Source organism: Tachysurus fulvidraco, chromosome 1, assembly GCF_022655615.1.
Source record: "Tachysurus fulvidraco isolate hzauxx_2018 chromosome 1, HZAU_PFXX_2.0, whole genome shotgun sequence".
NCBI lineage: Eukaryota > Metazoa > Chordata > Actinopteri > Siluriformes > Bagridae > Tachysurus > Tachysurus fulvidraco.
In genome coordinates, this window is record NC_062518.1 from 5,904,853 (window position 1) to 5,922,065 (window position 17,213).

The 17,213-nt window shown below is 38.3% G+C and overlaps 1 protein-coding gene across 3 annotated transcripts in view; it reads left to right on the forward strand.

Annotated features, from left to right (window-relative positions):
- Positions 1-11,347, forward strand: part of mettl15 (methyltransferase like 15) — a 77,795-nt gene extending 66,448 nt beyond the window's left edge. For all 3 annotated transcript variants that reach the window (XM_027137144.2, XM_047817057.1, XM_047817053.1), the window contains one exon: positions 7,918-11,347. In XM_027137144.2, coding sequence (XP_026992945.2) covers positions 7,918-8,372 — 455 coding nt within the window. In that variant the 3' untranslated portion in view covers positions 8,373-11,347. The remainder of the gene's footprint in view (positions 1-7,917) is intronic.
- Positions 11,348-17,213: the final 5,866 nt, after the last annotated feature.

Sequence of the window (17,213 nt, forward strand, 5' to 3'; positions counted from 1 at the left end):
CAGCATTTTTTCAGAGCCTGTATTTCTATGTTATAACTGCTTATAAGAGTGGACACGAAAATACCTATATTTGTATTTTTTTCTATTTAAAAATATTTTTTATCTCTAAAGATCTTTCTTCGACCCCTTGAAGAAATCAGTCCAAGCCAATTTTTTAAATTGCGATAGCACATAGTCAACATTTTTAGCACCTCACATATTTTTTAAATAAATAAATAAATAAATAAATAAATAAATATCTCTGACAATTTGTAAATATATAGACAAATTTTAACCAAACGTTTTAGTTAAAATTATATATATCTAATAATAAGCTTGAATTTTTTATTCTGTTAATTCTTTTTCTTTTATTATTCGTTATTTCTTTTATTATTCCTTAGGTTTACCTTCTGCTCTAGGTTTATGTTCCGTAAAGCTGCTTTGAGACAATGTGTATTGTAAAAAGTGCTATACAAATAAACTTGAATTGAATTGAATTGAAAATGATTGGATTTGCTTGGACAAACTGTAACGTTTAACGAATCGATAAAATTGTGATTTTATTAATATAAAGTTGATGATTTATGATTGATTAATAAACCTGATGCACTTTACATTTTACACTTTTCCACTTACGCTGCAAAAAAAGCTACAGTGCTCCCAAAACAAAAAACCTAAAGCTGATTAATTTGGCATGGTCTAGACCTTCCAGAGGAGTGGTTAGGAAAATGTTTGGCTCTCTGCTCCTGTTAATATGAGTGTGGGACGCTAATCAGCGCAGTATTGATCACTGGTTGGAGTGTAGCCTTGTTGTAATTCTGATGAAAATTGATCTTTCAACTTTCTCCCTCCATGTTTTTTTTGGCCGCTGGTTATTCTCACAGCCTATGTAAGCAGAATCTTCTCCAAGACCATGCCTTTAGTGGTTCATTTTGGACTTTTTCATCTCTGACGTCTAAATTCTATGGCGATAGAATACAGAGATGAATTATTGGTTTGTTTAGCTTCCTTGGCTTGTGCAGGAATTTATTATTTTTTTTTCCTCAAGGGAAGTTTTTGATTACTTTGGTTGCACTTAGCTTAGCTCGTCTTTCATGCAACATTGCTTGAAGAAAAAGCTTTGTGTGTCTAATCCACTAACACTTTCCCATCAAGGATTTATCGTCACAACCGATGACATACAAAATCCTTATTCCTTTGAGATTCGCTCACCAATGACCGCATGCATTCCCGGTTACTACATGGCTACAAAGCGGGATTTATGAGCTAATAATGAAGTATTATTGCTCACAAACATTGTGCATAAAACCGCCTAATGCTTCTGCAACGCATTGGCTGTGCCAGTCAGCAATGGTCCTTATAGAGATTTCAAGCGGTATCAATCGGAGCTGTTGAAAGTTATTAGATCCTCCATGTTCTGTCTCACAGACAAAAAGCCGGGCTCATCCCCGATTGGAAGATAATGTACAAATTTGAGCTAGCTGCACAGAGTAAATGAGAAGATGGAGGGCCTTCATTTTGTCGCTCTGTATCTCATTTTTCTTTTTTCATCCCCAGAGAGAAACCGGCAGAAATATGTTAGGTTTGTCCATGAGATGCAGTCAGCACAGATGGCTCATCAGTTTGTTGTCATAGCAAGGGATTCAGTCCTACATTAAAAAAAATGCAGGCCTCCTATCGATGTAATTTCTAACCGGAACGGACTAGACTTCTAGTTCAGTTTCCTCTGAATTTTTAAACTTGACTCAAATAAGTGATTTAAGTGGTTTAGTGGATACGATTAGCCAAGCCCATCGTATGAAAGCATGCATGGCTCAAAATAAAATGTTCAAATCAGATGCTTTTTCCATCTCTGGCCCATGATGGGAAAACAGTTTAGTAGGCTATTCTTATGATTTCTGAATTACCCCACCACTCAAAAGAAAAGTAAAATCCAGACATGTCACCCTGAAGGTTTATTGACCAGCAAAAGCTTGAAATCCTGAAAAGATTCAAACGCTTTTAAGCTCCTATGTGTATAGTATACGCTCTAAATATCTCTTTCAATATATATGTCTGTAGTTGAATTTAAACCAAAACGGGCATGAATATAAACAGGAATTATTATTTTTTTTTTAATTCTGCTTTTTTTTTCTTTTCCTTTATTTTCTTTTTTTTTCTTTTCTTTTCTTTTTTTCTTTTATTTTCTTTTATTTATTTATTTTGCAGTTCCTAACAAATTTAATTGGTTGTATTATCCTAAATACGTACAGATTTAATTACGACCGATTCAGATACCACGGCCCTGACCGGGGTGAGTTACTAAGGATGAGTGAAAGAATGCATTGTTCACCTTAATAAATGTGGTCTGTGCTGCTGAGTATTTGCTACCAGAAAATAAAAACCTTCCCATGTCTAATAAGGTGAAAGCTTCTCTAACAAACCCTTTTATCAAAGAAGTAAATTAAAAAAATCGTCCACCTTCCACCTTCTGCTCAGATGTGTAGTTGTATCTGTTTAAACAAATTGTCTATTCATCCTGAATGACGTATTCGGTTCCAATCCCAAGTGTAGAAGAGTGCAAAGACTGTGGATTGTGTGTTATAACAGTCCCTCAGTGTAAGGCTGCTGAAATAGGATTACTTCCTGTCTAATGCATGTAGAAGGAGGATCGGTGTTGTAACTCTGACACAATGGGATCTCGCTCCTATAGCTCATCTACAGAAACACCACTGTCTGTAGAAATATCAGGAAGGTTTTCACCCAGGTTTAGCAGGTTGATCTATTTGTTAACATTTTCAGTTTTGTCCATTTTATACTTGCTTATGCTCCCAAGCCATGTTTCAGTTTTTAACACATTTATGGGCCGTTATGAATTTTCTTAATTGAAAAGACTTGATTTAAGAGATTTATGATTTAAAGGGCTTTTTCGAGACCACCCCCCCCCCGCCCAAGTAAATCAAAATATATATATATATATATATATATATATATATATATATATATATATATATATATATATATATATATATATATATTATTTATTTCCCCCCCCCATCTGAAGCATTCAATAAAAGCCCAACAACGATCCTATTATTTTCGACCAGGAATTTCATGCTAGCAGTTGAACACAACAAGAGCACAATCAGTTCAGCAACCTGATAATGTGTCCATGTGCACAAGCTCTAAGAACACAAGGCTAATTATGGCCACAATAATGTAGCCTTGAATTTCAAATGGGCTTTTTGACTGTAGGGGCAAGAGGGGGGCATTAATAATAAAAGAGTATTACAAAAGGAAGGTCGTCATTCAGTCCACAGGTTCGATTAAGAATTAGCCTCCTATTCAGGCTAAAACGTGTGAGGGCAGAGCCTTGTTCAAGAGTGCCCTCTCTCTTTCGGACAGGAAGGTGTCGCACAATATAAAGACAGCCCCAAGCCAACCCTAGTGCCAATTATCCAGTACTCAAGCAGCTGGGTGTTACTCGATAATCACTCTCTTCTTTCTCTCTCAGTGAGGACAGCTCTATATAACTGACACGCTTCCAAACGCCTTTCTTCCTGTATGCAACCCCCCCCCCCCAAACAATAGAATTAGCAGCCTAACAAAACAAAAAAAGATTAAAGATAAATAAATAATTATTTAAATTGCAGTCTTTTTTCTGTGAATATTTCCTTGTTAAATTAAAGATGTACTATTTTTTACTATTTATAAAAATACGATTAAAATAGAATTTATATAGAATAATGTTCTTATATTACTAGAACTATCTATCTATCTATCTATCTATCTATCTATCTATCTATCTATCTATCTATCTATCTATCTATCTATCTATCTATCTATCTTTTTATATATATATATATATATATATATATATATATATATATATATATATATATACATACACAAGTAAATGTCTGACTATTTTTAAGAATTATGAAATGTGTGTAAAAAGTATAAATATACTATTTACATAAAATTAAATTATATACTGTATATTCACACACACACTAACACACTATACAGGCGACAATAAATCACACCTAAAGACATTTTCTTAAAAAAGAGAGATACTATCAGAAATAATTCAGTTCAATTCAAGTTTATTTGTATAGCGCTGAACATTGTCTCGTTGCAATCCCTAATGAACAACTGAGGTGATTGTGGTGAGGAAAAACTCCCTTTGTCAGGGACGCGGGGATAAAATAGACCCAAATGCAGGATAGCTTAAATAAATAAATAAATAAATAAATAAATAAATAAATAAATAAATAAGGACAAAACCAGACACGACTCAAACAAAGACAACAGAGGATTCCGCTTAAGCTCAACTAAATACTAATAACAATCAGACACATGAGGAACAGGTGTGCAGAGGCGGGGAGGAAGACACAAGGGCGGGGCAGACACGTGACACAACACATAAACAAAAGCACATGGCTAAAGTCTGGGCTGAGTCCTGAGACCCTTAGATGGATCCTTGAGAGGAACCAGATAAAAAAGGGAACCTCATCCTCATTTTGGTGACACTGGAGGGTATGATTATAAATATACAGTCTGGGAACTGTGTATTGATTGGGAGGTTGTTGTCCTCAAAGACCACGCGTCTCCTCTTAGAATGTCTGAAAACTTTATGAAGTGGAATACAGCTGGAGCTGGTACGTCTCTAAATGCCTCAGGATCCTCACGGGGTTGATGCTTCTCACTGAAGGTCCAGAATCTTCATGAAGGGGAACATATCTGGAGCTGGTACAATCTCTGGATGCCTCGGAATGGGTAGAAAAAGAAAGGCAAGAGGAGACGAATTAGTGAATAATGCATATTAGTATTCTGGTTTTGATAAAGCACTAGAAACTGAAAAGAACACAACCTTTAGAATGAGACCTCCTTACAGAATAAACAACAATGAAATCATCAAGTCACTTAAATCTTTGAAGGTTCTTGGGTTTTATTTTAGAAAAACATCATTTCTGTTAATTCTTAAAGTCCTGAGCTACTGCGTTTAAAAAATGACGCTGCCACAGACCTTTAGCTAACTTTTTAGTGTACTTCACTGTTTAGTGTACTTCACTATTGTAGTGTTGTTTGCCAAAGTTGAGCTTCTGTTTGTTTGTTTATTTGTTTGTGTGCTCATGCCCATGTACTCTCTTTTGGTCACATTTGCAAGTTAGCACCATCTGTTCCAGCTCGGTATCCTCTGCTCCTCCAGCTCTTTCTTTTCTTTTTTTTTTCCCTCTTTCATTTTCATTCTCACTCACACCCCGTATCCTACCAGCCATTAACTAGTTTTTTTGTTTTACACCTTTCACATCCTTTTACTTTTTCACACCATTCAGGTCTGGATTATTCATTTGACTCTCTCCATATGCTATGTTCATTCACCTGTTTCTCTTTGTCTTCACCGCTTTCCCTTCTTTTATCTATCCATTCCGCCTTTTTATATATATATTTTCTTGGTGATCGCTGACCCGTAATGTTTTTGAAGCGTATATCGATTGTATATTAATAAGATTTCGACTGTAAAATCATACAACAGTTTTTTTTCCTCAGCAAAGACACAGTGTATGCTTTTCATCCCTAATCCTTTACGGGAAACAGTAAAAAAAAAAAAGAGAATCAGAAGTTTATTTACATATTAAGAATAATTACACCACAGCACTTTCGCAAATCCGATTGGTCCGAAGGTGTTAATTAATTTTCTATAACAGCAGCTCTGACAGTAGTGTAGTGCCAGCTGTAATTCATATGACAGCTTTATATGGATGTTTTAATAAGCTGCCGTATCTATAGTAACGGCTCATTCACAGGGACTTGAAAGCCAGATGCTTTACATAATCTAAGCTTTATAATAAACAGATGTGGTGTTACAATACTTGCCAAAGAAAAATGTAGAATACGGAAACCGAAGCTTTCTATAAGGAGCCGTTTGTGTACATTTTACGGAAGGAGTCTCTAGTGTTGGCTCGGTTTTCTACAGCGTTCACATTGTCAGGTTTTCATGCAAACCATGCTCTTTTTCTGACTAAACCAAAAGCACGCTTAGCCTTCATCCTCCCCAGCTGGTAGCTGTTGCATGACAGGGAGTGCTGGCTAGTGGGTGGGAGTTGGCAGGTAACCAAATTGGTTGAGAATAAAACAGTTTCAATTATTTATTTATTTTTTTTGTTTCTGACAAATCCTTCGTTGTCTTTCTTTCAAAAGATCTGAATTACGTTTGAGTTTATATACACCACGGCTCTCGGTTTGTACTCATTTTCTTAAATGTTGCCATGGGAAACATCGCGTTCTCAGTTTTTGATTGACTCACCAAAGCTGAATTGTGCCTTAAGAACAGCAAGAAGACTGACAACACTGGAAATAAACCTTTTTTTTTCTGGTAGAGAGTCAAAGGGAAAAAAAGCCTCTGTAATCTTAAATCTAAAGCCTGTTGTGAGGCTTTGCTGTTGTTTGGAGGTTTGTAGCGTACGATGGCCTCTGAGCCGTTTTCATTGTGCCTAAGCTTTGTGAGTACATCAGTCCTCATGTTTGCAGATTCGTGGCTGTATAACCCATGCTGAGCCGTGATAATACTGAAAATGTGCTTTCAGAAGTTCAGACTTGTATATGCCTGGATTTTCTATTTGGCATTTTTAATATTTTAAGCCATTAGGGTTATAAATCATAGGCTCTCAAGCACATACTGTGCTCCTGTTAATGTCCATTAGTTCTGCTTTTATAGTAATAAGGTCCAGAAGAGTGACAGTAGCCCTTAGCAAATAGACATCTGTTGCAGGAGATTAATCATGTTGCGTTTAAACGAGGTAAAGCTATTTATTTCCTCAATAATAGATGTTCAGGAACTGTTGAGAAGTTGATTAGGGAAATGTGAATTAGAACATAGTTTAGGGATTTCCTTTGGTTACTCGGACTTATTCTTAAGAGCGAAAATAAATAAATAAATCTCAACAATTTATCAACAGTATAACGAATGAAAAATATTCTCTGTTTTTAGGTTGATTTAGACTTGCATTTGAATGTAAAATTACTGGAAATATTTAGAAGGTTTGGCCAATTATATAATATTGTTATCACGGTAAAGTGTTAGTTCTTTTTTAATGAAATATTGCAGATATTTTTCACGTATTTTGACATGAAATTGTAACACTGAAATTTTAGAAAGTAGTTAAAATGAATGATAATAATAATAATAATATTATTATTTATTATGTAATATAAATAATAGTAGTAAGTAAATAACAAAATACATTTTGAGATAAAATATAAAACATTTTAGAAATATAAGTTATAAATTCAATAAAATTTTATTTTATTCAATTTTTTTATACACAATTTTTTTTTTCATTTTGTTTTTTTATGAGACTTGACATTCATATCAAAGAGAAAATCTTGAGTTTATTCTTTCATATTCAGTAAGTGCTTTATCCTGGTCACGCATCCTGTCATGCACGGGATCGGCCATGACCCTCGGTTGATCTGGAGCCTATCCCATGCATGACAGCATGCATGTGGCAGGTAAACCACAGGGATGGGATGTCGGTCCATCTCAGGGCATCATGCATGCACTAATTCACACTCACGAACAACTTACGATAGAGTAGCCACTCAATCTACTTCTACTAGCATGTTTTCGGGGGTGTGGGAAAACCAGAGAGCCCGGAGGAAACCCTAAGGGACACCGGTGACAACCCGGATCTGTCTGAAGGCGGATCTAGAGCACTGAGATGGTGACGTTTCCTCCAAAAGGGAACTTTTTCATTGTTTATCACATTTTGAGGTCCTTAGAAATTCTCTTCTACTTCATGGCATTGGTCTATAGCAAATGAGGTTGAGAGGAAAAAAGTTTGAAACCTGTAATATATACGTAAAACCCCAAATGTTACCGGCTCCTAAATGTACTTATTAGATTTTTTATTATTTATTTTATATATTTTTCATTCTTGCCCCCTTTCTTTGCAGGTGCATTCCCAGCTAGCGCTCTTTACGCTCGCCGTGACCGCCTGCAGAGGCCCTCGCATGTGGCCACTAAAACCTTCCAGGCGCTGCGTATTCTTGTGAACGATGAACTGAACGAGCTTGTAGCAGGACTCCAGACAGCTCAGGACTTCCTCCGGCCGGGCGGTCGCCTCTGCGTCCTCACGTTCCACTCGTTAGAGGACCGCATCGCTAAGCGCTTCCTCAGAGGAGAGGATCTCAGCGCCCCGCCACGCCGCAGCATCCGCCAGAGGGCACGCGCCCACCTCCAGAGGAAACCAGAAGAAGAGGATGATGATGATGCAGAGGAAGAGGAAGGAGGCAGGGAGAGCGTCCACTGGGTCAGACTGCAGAGGAAAGTCGTGCTTCCCAGTAAGGAGGAGGTCGGGGAGAATCCGAGAGGAAGATCGGCTAAGCTTAGAGCAGCCGTGCGGCGATAGGCAGAGCTTCTGATCCTGAACTTTGACAGAAAAGAGAGGCTTTTTCTGAGATTAATATCAGTGCAGAGTACAAACTTAGTCTGCTCTTGACAGAAGCCAAACTCTTCAAAAGTCTTCAGCTTGAAATAGATTTTTGCCTGGTAAAAAAATTCAGTGGATAAATAACCATAATTTATTGTGAATTAATGTGTTTTCTGTATACAATTGACACTTTTTATTGTGTGTGTGTGTGTGTGTTTGTGTGTGTGTGTGGGTGGACAAAGGGTATGACGTGCTGAGCTGTAAGCTTTTATAAGACCTGCTATTATTGTAATTGCAGTAATGTAGGTTCAGATCAAACCACACTATTTTCTTTTCAGCTTCAGGCCATATTATATAAATGGATCTCTTTTGTCCAGGCGCAGGGGTAATTTGCTGATATAACACCTGTGTATTGCTTACTTGGCTGTGCGTTTATGCTTAGTTGCCTTTTTCATTTGGTATTTCCAAATTGGAAATAGGACTCGGACTCGCAGGCTGCATTGCTGCTGCACTCTGGCTTGTTTTTATACGTAGCAAAAACAAACAAGCTACCAAACGTGAAGGAGGCATACCGTATAGCGCAGCCGGTTATTCTGCCCTTAAATTATTGATGTGAAATCTATACATGCCATATGATCATGTTTCATTATGGAAAAGTCACTGTCCTGTGTGAGTGTGAAGATGTGCTGAAGAAGAAGAAGTGTATTTGATGCCAGATCTTTGCCTGTACATAAGCTAAGCGTAATGATGCTGCTGTTTCCTGTATTAACATCATGTTAATACAGATTACAGACGCTTTACCACTTGGCTTTGAGTACTATTTGAGAAACTGCTGATTCCCTGTGTTTTTCAGGCACGGTGGTCTCTAGAGGTTACGCACCGGTAAAAACTTGTGTACAGGACTGCTGTAGTAGATCAAATAAGCACTTTGTACAACCGTGTTGAGCAGAAAAGCATCTCAGTATGCACAAAACATTGAACATTGGTATGAACAGGGCTATGACACTAGAAGACACCGTCAGGTACGTTTACTGTACTTTTGGCAGATGCACTTATCCAGAACGACTTACATTTTAATCTAATTTTTTTCTCATCTGAGCAATTGAGGGTTAAGGGTCTTGTTCAGGGGCCTGGGATTTAAACTCATGACCTTTTTGATTGTTAATCCCACACCTTAACCACTAGACTACCACATCCTTTTCCACTCTTAGCAGCTTGACCAAAACCATTTTTCCTATCTTCCTAACTGTCCAGTTTGACCAATTCCACATCATATACAGTAGGTGAAATATAATGGGTTGATTTGGTAAAATATTTCTATTAAACCCAAGATAAAGTCCTGCATTTTTTTTTTCATCTTTATTTCATTTTTGTTTCATTTTCCATTTTCTCGTCTATTTTTCCGGGGTCCTTTTGTCATCCGCGATCGTATTACATGCCGCTCTTATTCGGTTCATTTCAGCATGACGTTAAAGACTAGGTGTTCCGGTCATCTTGATTCTCACACTTTTTTAATAAACAGGATCTTTCAGTATCACCGTTGTCTGTTTTTCCTCCCACACCACGGACCATGGCTACACCCTTCACCACAATCTAATATCCCGTACCAGGGGCATGTACAGTATATATCGGTATCAGGAAAAAGATTTGATGTCAGTGATTTGCCAGAATGATTATTTTATTATTTATTTTTCACATGTGAAGGTGATCCAGGAGTTGCGGTGTTTATGTATGTGTGCTTTACACTAATATGTAATCATCTCTAGAGTTACTGCACTGTGAGGAAAAGTGATGGAGCGAGTTTGTGAATGAGTGCGAGGCTGAGCAGTGCATCCACGTTGGAAGTTGGCCGTATGACATGTGTCACACAGAGAGAAAGAGAGAGATGTGGAGATTGTGTCTGCGGCATCCTCTGTCTCTTTGTGGAGCTGATGGGTGAGTCACACACCTGCAGGACGCGGGTGGGACTTTGGCTGCCATGGTGATGCACTGCGCCTTGTGCACTGTACTCACTCTCTCGCTCTCTCTCGCTCGCTCAAACTCTGAGTCACAGCAGATCTGATTAACTTTGCATAAACACCGCATTTCAAGACACCAAACACCTCTGTTTGTGTGGAAAAACAAAAATGAAAGTGTGCCTTTAGTTCTCTGATTAATACGATAATAATCCTTTTGTGCTCTGGGTAGATTTGTGCATTTTATGTTGTTGGTCAAGTCACACGACGGACGCGGACGTATTCCGAAAATCGCATTGTTATGAAAAGTTCTTTGACTATTTTGACTAATATAAAATCCTACACTGAATATGATAAATCTGATTCATTGATTAGTCTCTCAGCTTTTTTGCGGCATGTTAGGACTCAATTTGCCGCCTCCTCTTCAATCTGGTTAGCACTCGATGTCTGAAAAATACAATCTGCCAGAATCCTAACTAAGTAATAAGTGTGGATCAAATGTCCACTCAAGGGAGCTGACCAGCGCTATGTTCTTGTGACGTTCATGAGCTCTTCACAAGTGTTAAGATGACATTTAGAAGTGGGAGATGGAAGCAAACAAAAAATAAAAAGCACGTTGCCCGGCCTTGGTTCGTACTGTTCTGCTTGGCATGAATCAGTAGCGTGCCGATGCTTTAAATACTCAGTGACTCAAAACATGGCAGTGTCTCTGCAGGAGTCTATGACTAGTGATGAGTGGTTTGCAAACAAATCGATTCTTTTCTAACAACTCTTTTAATTAGGTTGGACAGATTGATTCACAAGAAAGATCGAACACCAAAAACCTTGCCTCTGTTGTTTTTCGAGCTTTGATTTTTTTCCTATCAATTCTTCATTATAAATGCGGTGCTACTGGACTCTCACAAATGTATGTGCTTTATTAGCTGTAAATACGAGCTGCTAGATAAGCAGCATTTCTGTCTAGTGCTGTGAGTGGTGAATAAAATGAATCAAAATGAATCATGTTTCATTTGAATACTCGGTCTGTGTTGAAAGAGTCGAATCAATAAAATGACTCAATGAACATCACTATCTGCAAATTAGACTTCTCCCTATGGTAATGGTGCACTCTCTGCTTCCTATTTGCACCATTTTTTCAATTCCTCCCACGCTATTTCTTTTTCTCACCTTCTTTTTTCCCTTTATCCCTCCTCTTATCCACCATCATGTGCCCACAGGCTCTAAAGCAAAGGTGCACGACTTAAGAAACCACCAAACTGTGCTGGACTGCATTTGGACGCCCCTGCTCTAAATATCCATCGCCCCATGGTTGCCATGGAAACTAAACACTGCCAATAACATTGAAACTTGATAGCATTTAAAAGTGTTGTTCTCCCCCCCCCCATCCCCACCCCCACCCCCCAATTTCAGGGGCCACTGCGATCTCTGGTGCCACAGCCCCTAGCTTTCTGCTCACAACCACGCCCCTTATCCATCCCCTCTCCTCACTGACGTCACAGCCTCTCGCGCAAGCTGCCTGCATGCTAACAGGAGACTGGCACGAAGCGCTCGAGTGTCCGTTTTGAAATGCGAGCACAATGCACGAGAGACACCCAGCACCACGGGAGATCTGCTCATTTAAACGCTAATTCTTTCTCATCTTGAAAAACGTCCACCTTTTTTCTGAGGGGATTTATTTGGAATAAGGAGACGAGTAGAAAAAAAGAGAAGGAGTTAAATACATGGTCGTTTGATAGCTTACAGTACAAATGCAATGTGAAATGATGTACAATATCAATATCATGCAATTATTATACGCCAATGGATAATGCAGATTCTTGTAACGTTTCATTAAAAATTATTTAAATAAACAAAGAAAATCTAATGCAGGATTTTTCCTCCTGTTCAGGGTGTATGATTGTTCAAGACCTTTTCTCTTAATTTATGTTCTAAAAAATGTTATTCATTTCAAATTAAAGTACCTTAGTAATGCTATCAGAGGGAGAAAGAGAGATGGAGAGAGAGATAGAGAGTGTGTGTGTGTGCGTGCGTGTGTGTGTGTGTGTGTGTGTGTGTGTTGGCTTGTTTCTTGGCACTTGTGCAGGTTTATTTCTGGCTCTGCCTCTCCTCATGGCGTGAGAGTTGGCTCTGTGTGGTAGTCATGTAAACGTGACTAACCAACAAAGTTTCTTATATTTCTGATAAATATTCTTAGCCCCTTGATGACTTAATCCTCAGGTTTTACGCACTAAAAGCAACAGCATTGCATCAACAAAGAATACGCATCCTACCGTGTCTTATCCGGTTGTTGAAGTTCACTGCAGGTTACAAAGAAAAAAAGTTGGGAGATCGATCTTTTTTATCCGAGTCATGATGATAGCGATTCAGTTAAACTTCGTAATTCCTCTTTCTCTTTACTAATCTGTTTTCGAACGTCATCTGAACAGGTGTATGCCAATACGTGGGTGTGATGGATTCCAGTTTGTTTCTTCTCCAGCTATGTAGAATGTTCTTCAAACCTCAATTAATGTGGTCATCCCTACCCAGCACCACACTGGCTCCCTTGCCATGTACTAATTAAAAATATGAGTCAACAGAATCCTGGGGCAGGTAATGAGATCCACACATGCATTCCTGCTAATTAGCTATAATTAAAGCCTTTTTTCATCCATTATGCGAAATCCACCTTGGACGGTGGGAAAGGCTTGCTCGGTAGGGGGTGTTGGCTGATTGTGGAGATGGAGTCACCTTGGAATAAGGGAGCTTCTGTTTGAAGTGTGAATGAGGCGTTTCGGAAAACCAACAGAGGAGCAACGAATAAGGAATAAAACCCAGTGGGTGCTGTTAGAGGTAAATAATAACCGATGAGGTGATGTGATGTCATCCTGAAGTGACTTATTCCTCTTGTACAGTACGATGATTAAACATTTTAAGTTTTGTGCTATATTTCTAATTCATGTTATGGATTTTCAATTAACAAATGAAAAATCTGCCTGAAATCCGGCTTTCGACTTACCGTATAGCCGTTATGAACAGCCTAGCTTGGTTTTCTTTCTAGAAATCCATAAAAAAAATAATAGAAAAAAAGAAAACAAGACTAAAGTAATTTTACAAAATATTTTGTTTTGCCTGGTAATTTCCAATCAGTCGGTAAATGTACAGATAGAAAGCCTTGACGATGGAGATAAAATGATAAAAAAATGATAAAAAAAGATTGTATAGAAAACCTCACCTTATTGACACTGATGGTTTTTTTTTAATGTTAAATAACATATTTGTTGTTTATTTATTTAGTTTGGCCAGTATTAGCCTTGGATTATGTATATCGGGCATCACCAAATGGCGGACGGCGGTCCGGATCCGGAACGAGTGACGGGTCTTGCCTGACCCGTTAAAATTCTAATATTATCATATTAAGCTTATATCTAATATTATAAGATTATATAAGCTCTTTGATATTAATAAAAAGATAAATCTTTCGTTCATGCGCAGTTAATCTAGTTATTACGACAGGAGCGTCATCAAAAGCCAAGCCAAAAACAGATTGTTTATGTTCCATACTCCAGAGCAGAAGGTGGCAGTAATGCACCTAATTACACTGGCAGGACAATTAAGATTCAAACTGCTGGCAGGACAGTTACATGTCCATTTCTCTCACTAGGAACGGAAGATGGAAAGGGAGTAAGGAGAGGTGGAAAGGAGAGAGGAATAAGGGAGCTGCTCAAAGCTCAAAAGTCTTTTGTTTAATTTTTTTCTTAAAGATTAAAAGCACTTTTATTTTATTCAAAAGATTCTGAATGTTTTACATTACTTGAAATATAGGCTCTAAGTTCAGAAGAAATTCAGTGTCTGTTGTCTGTTACTTGACATGAAGTAAAGACAACTACAGTATTGTTTTCCATTCAAGTGCCGTACAAGTTCAGACTTTGAAAACACTTGAAATTTAACAATAAATGATATAGAAATGTGTGTGTTATTGATTTTATTAACATGAGGGTACACTAGTTTAAGTGACAATATAAGATTCGGACCTTTGCTGCGAGGAAATTTTAGTAACTGGACCTCTTTGAATTTTATTTGTATACCCCTGATGTATATCATTTACCATACGAGTTCCCGTAAAGAAGGAGTTACTACGGAAACACTACAGTATTACAACACGTGGAACTCCGGTTAGAGTCACAGTTACTGAAAATGAATCCACACCCTCTGACCAATCAGGTCCTAGAATTCAGGAGCGCTGAGGTATAATGGGAGTTAAACAGAACAGATAACGCAGTCAGCTGTAGAAGCGACAACGTGCCTGAAATCTCTTTCCAAACATCCCACGTAAGCGTTACTGTATCTGTGTGAGTGAAAACCTGCTCAGGCAATTTGCTTGTGTACAGTCACGCCTGGATAGGCCAATCGGTACAAGGAACATGACGAATTGTGTGTGTACACCCTCTGTGAGGAGAATCACCCGGCTGCATGAATCTGTCAAAATAAGTGAGCGTAACGGTGTTGGAAGCAGCTAATGGGCTTTAATGCACTCGTGTTGTCCCCCTTCCCTCCTCTCACACTGTGCCTGATTAGTGCCACCTCATCTGTCTTCCAGTAGCCTGAGTGTCAGAAAGCACCCTGAAACTTACACACACAATTTCCTCTCTCACGCCAATACCAACTTCTTCCTGTTTAAATCCTGTAGCCTCGCTCCAGTCACGCTCGAACCTCAAGTCCCAAGGCCCATTTCAATTCTCATTTCTGATCCGATATTTCATTTATGTTCATTCGTACTGTAGGCACTGTCCTTAACAAAACTGCTCTAAATTGACCTTCTGTAGACCCCGTCAATGACCCCAACTTATTCAATAAAACCATAAATGTCAATCACAAAGACTACCCAATGAGTGAAAGGGTTAGAAATAGTCATATCATGTGCTTGAAAACATTTGCACTCAACTTTACTATATGTGTATAAATGATGTGGGGGAAAAATTTGCTTCTCCAACAGTTTTTGGTGATTCATGAAAAAATTCATGTTTTGTGTTATTATTTCTGTCGAAAAAAACAAGCAGGACGAAGAATAAATCTGAGGATATTAAAGAGGCTGGAGGCAGTTATAAAGGTAAAATATGTAACAAGATTTATTATACAATGATCTCATTCAGACAGAGATTTATTTATTTATTTATTTGTTTGTTTGTTTGTTTGTTTATTTATTTTATAACTTTGTTTTAAAGCAAAAAAAAGGGAACTAAATCTGTAATGGGACATGGTCAGGTATCTACATACTTTTGACTTTACAGCGTATCATAATATCCATCTGTCCATCCATCCGTCCGTCTATCCATCTATCCACCCATCATGACGTTTAACAATCACATACGGATGTAAAAGTGAGGTGTCCACATACTTTTGGCTCTATAGTGTATCATATCTATCCATTCATCCATCCATCCATCCATCCATCTGTCGTCTGTGCATCAATCCATCCTGGAACGGGACGTTTAACAATCACATACGGATGTAAAAGTGACATGTTCACATACTTTTGGCTCTTGAGTGTATCATAATAGCTATCCATCCATCCATCCATCCATCCATCCATCTACCCGTCTGTCCATCTCTCCTAGAATTGAATGTTTAACAATCAAATATGGATGCAGTGGTTAGGTGTCCATATACTTTTGGTTTTATTGTGTATCATAGTATCTATCCATACGCCTGCCCTTCCAGCCTTCCATCCATTCATCCATTCACCTTTCTCCTGGAACATTAAACAGGAGGAAAACCATACTGTAATGGGGAAAACATGCAAAATGTCATATAAGTAATCCGAACATGCTATCTATCTATCTATCTATCTATCTATCTATCTATCTATCTATCTATCTATCTATCTATCTGTCTATCTATCTATCTATCTATCTATCTATCTATCTATCTATCTATCTATCTATCTATCTATCTATCTATCTATCTCTGTCTGTCTGTCTGTCTGTCTGTCTGTCTGTCTGTCTGTCTGTCTGTCTATCTATCTATCTATCTATCTATCTATCTATCTATCTATCTATCTATCTATCTATCTATCTAAAATGTATAATCTAATTATTAATATGGGATTATTTTTAGACGTGTATGTCTCACTTTTGGTAAATCAGATGATATATAAACAGTATTTCTTGTACGCACGGTGTTGCTGGTCTGTGTGCTTAATCTGTGAATGAGCTTGTGTGTCAGTGATGAGCTGTGTGTTTGCAGAGCACGCTGTGCCTCCTGACCAATCTCTCACCATTCCCGAGCTTTGACGTCGTTAATTTCAGCCAACCAAACTTCTGAAAGTTTGGTTCACGCCTTCACACCCATCATTCATTACACAGTCACTTCTACGGTCCAATCACAGGCCTCGTCAGGTGCAGAAAGGTGTGGGAGCCAATCGGCCCTGGATGACGCAGTGAGACCGGAGAGAGTCTCTCATCAGGTACTTTATAAGCAGTTCTTCACACTCTCTTACAGACAGACACACGAACACACACACACACACACACACACCTCCCTCTCCCCCAACCCGCTGCTCTCAGCACACATCCCTTCCATGGTACAGTCCTAGCTAAAAAAAGATTTCTGAATGAAGGCGAGGCTTTGAGGTTGCAGCAATTTGAATGAATTTTGTGAATGATGCAGAGCCCTGCGGCCTCATGGGAAGCAGATGAAACCTTGAGGAAGAGACAGCCGTGTTGAGAGCTCAGCTGGGAGCCCATCTACCTTATACTGACATCCAATTATATTTTTTGCTGATAACCAAAGGGAGAGGTCTGTAGAAGTGTAGAAACTAAATGAAGCTAAATAAAACATACATCCCTGTTTGTGATCTTTTATTGAACAAATCATCCAGGAGCATGTG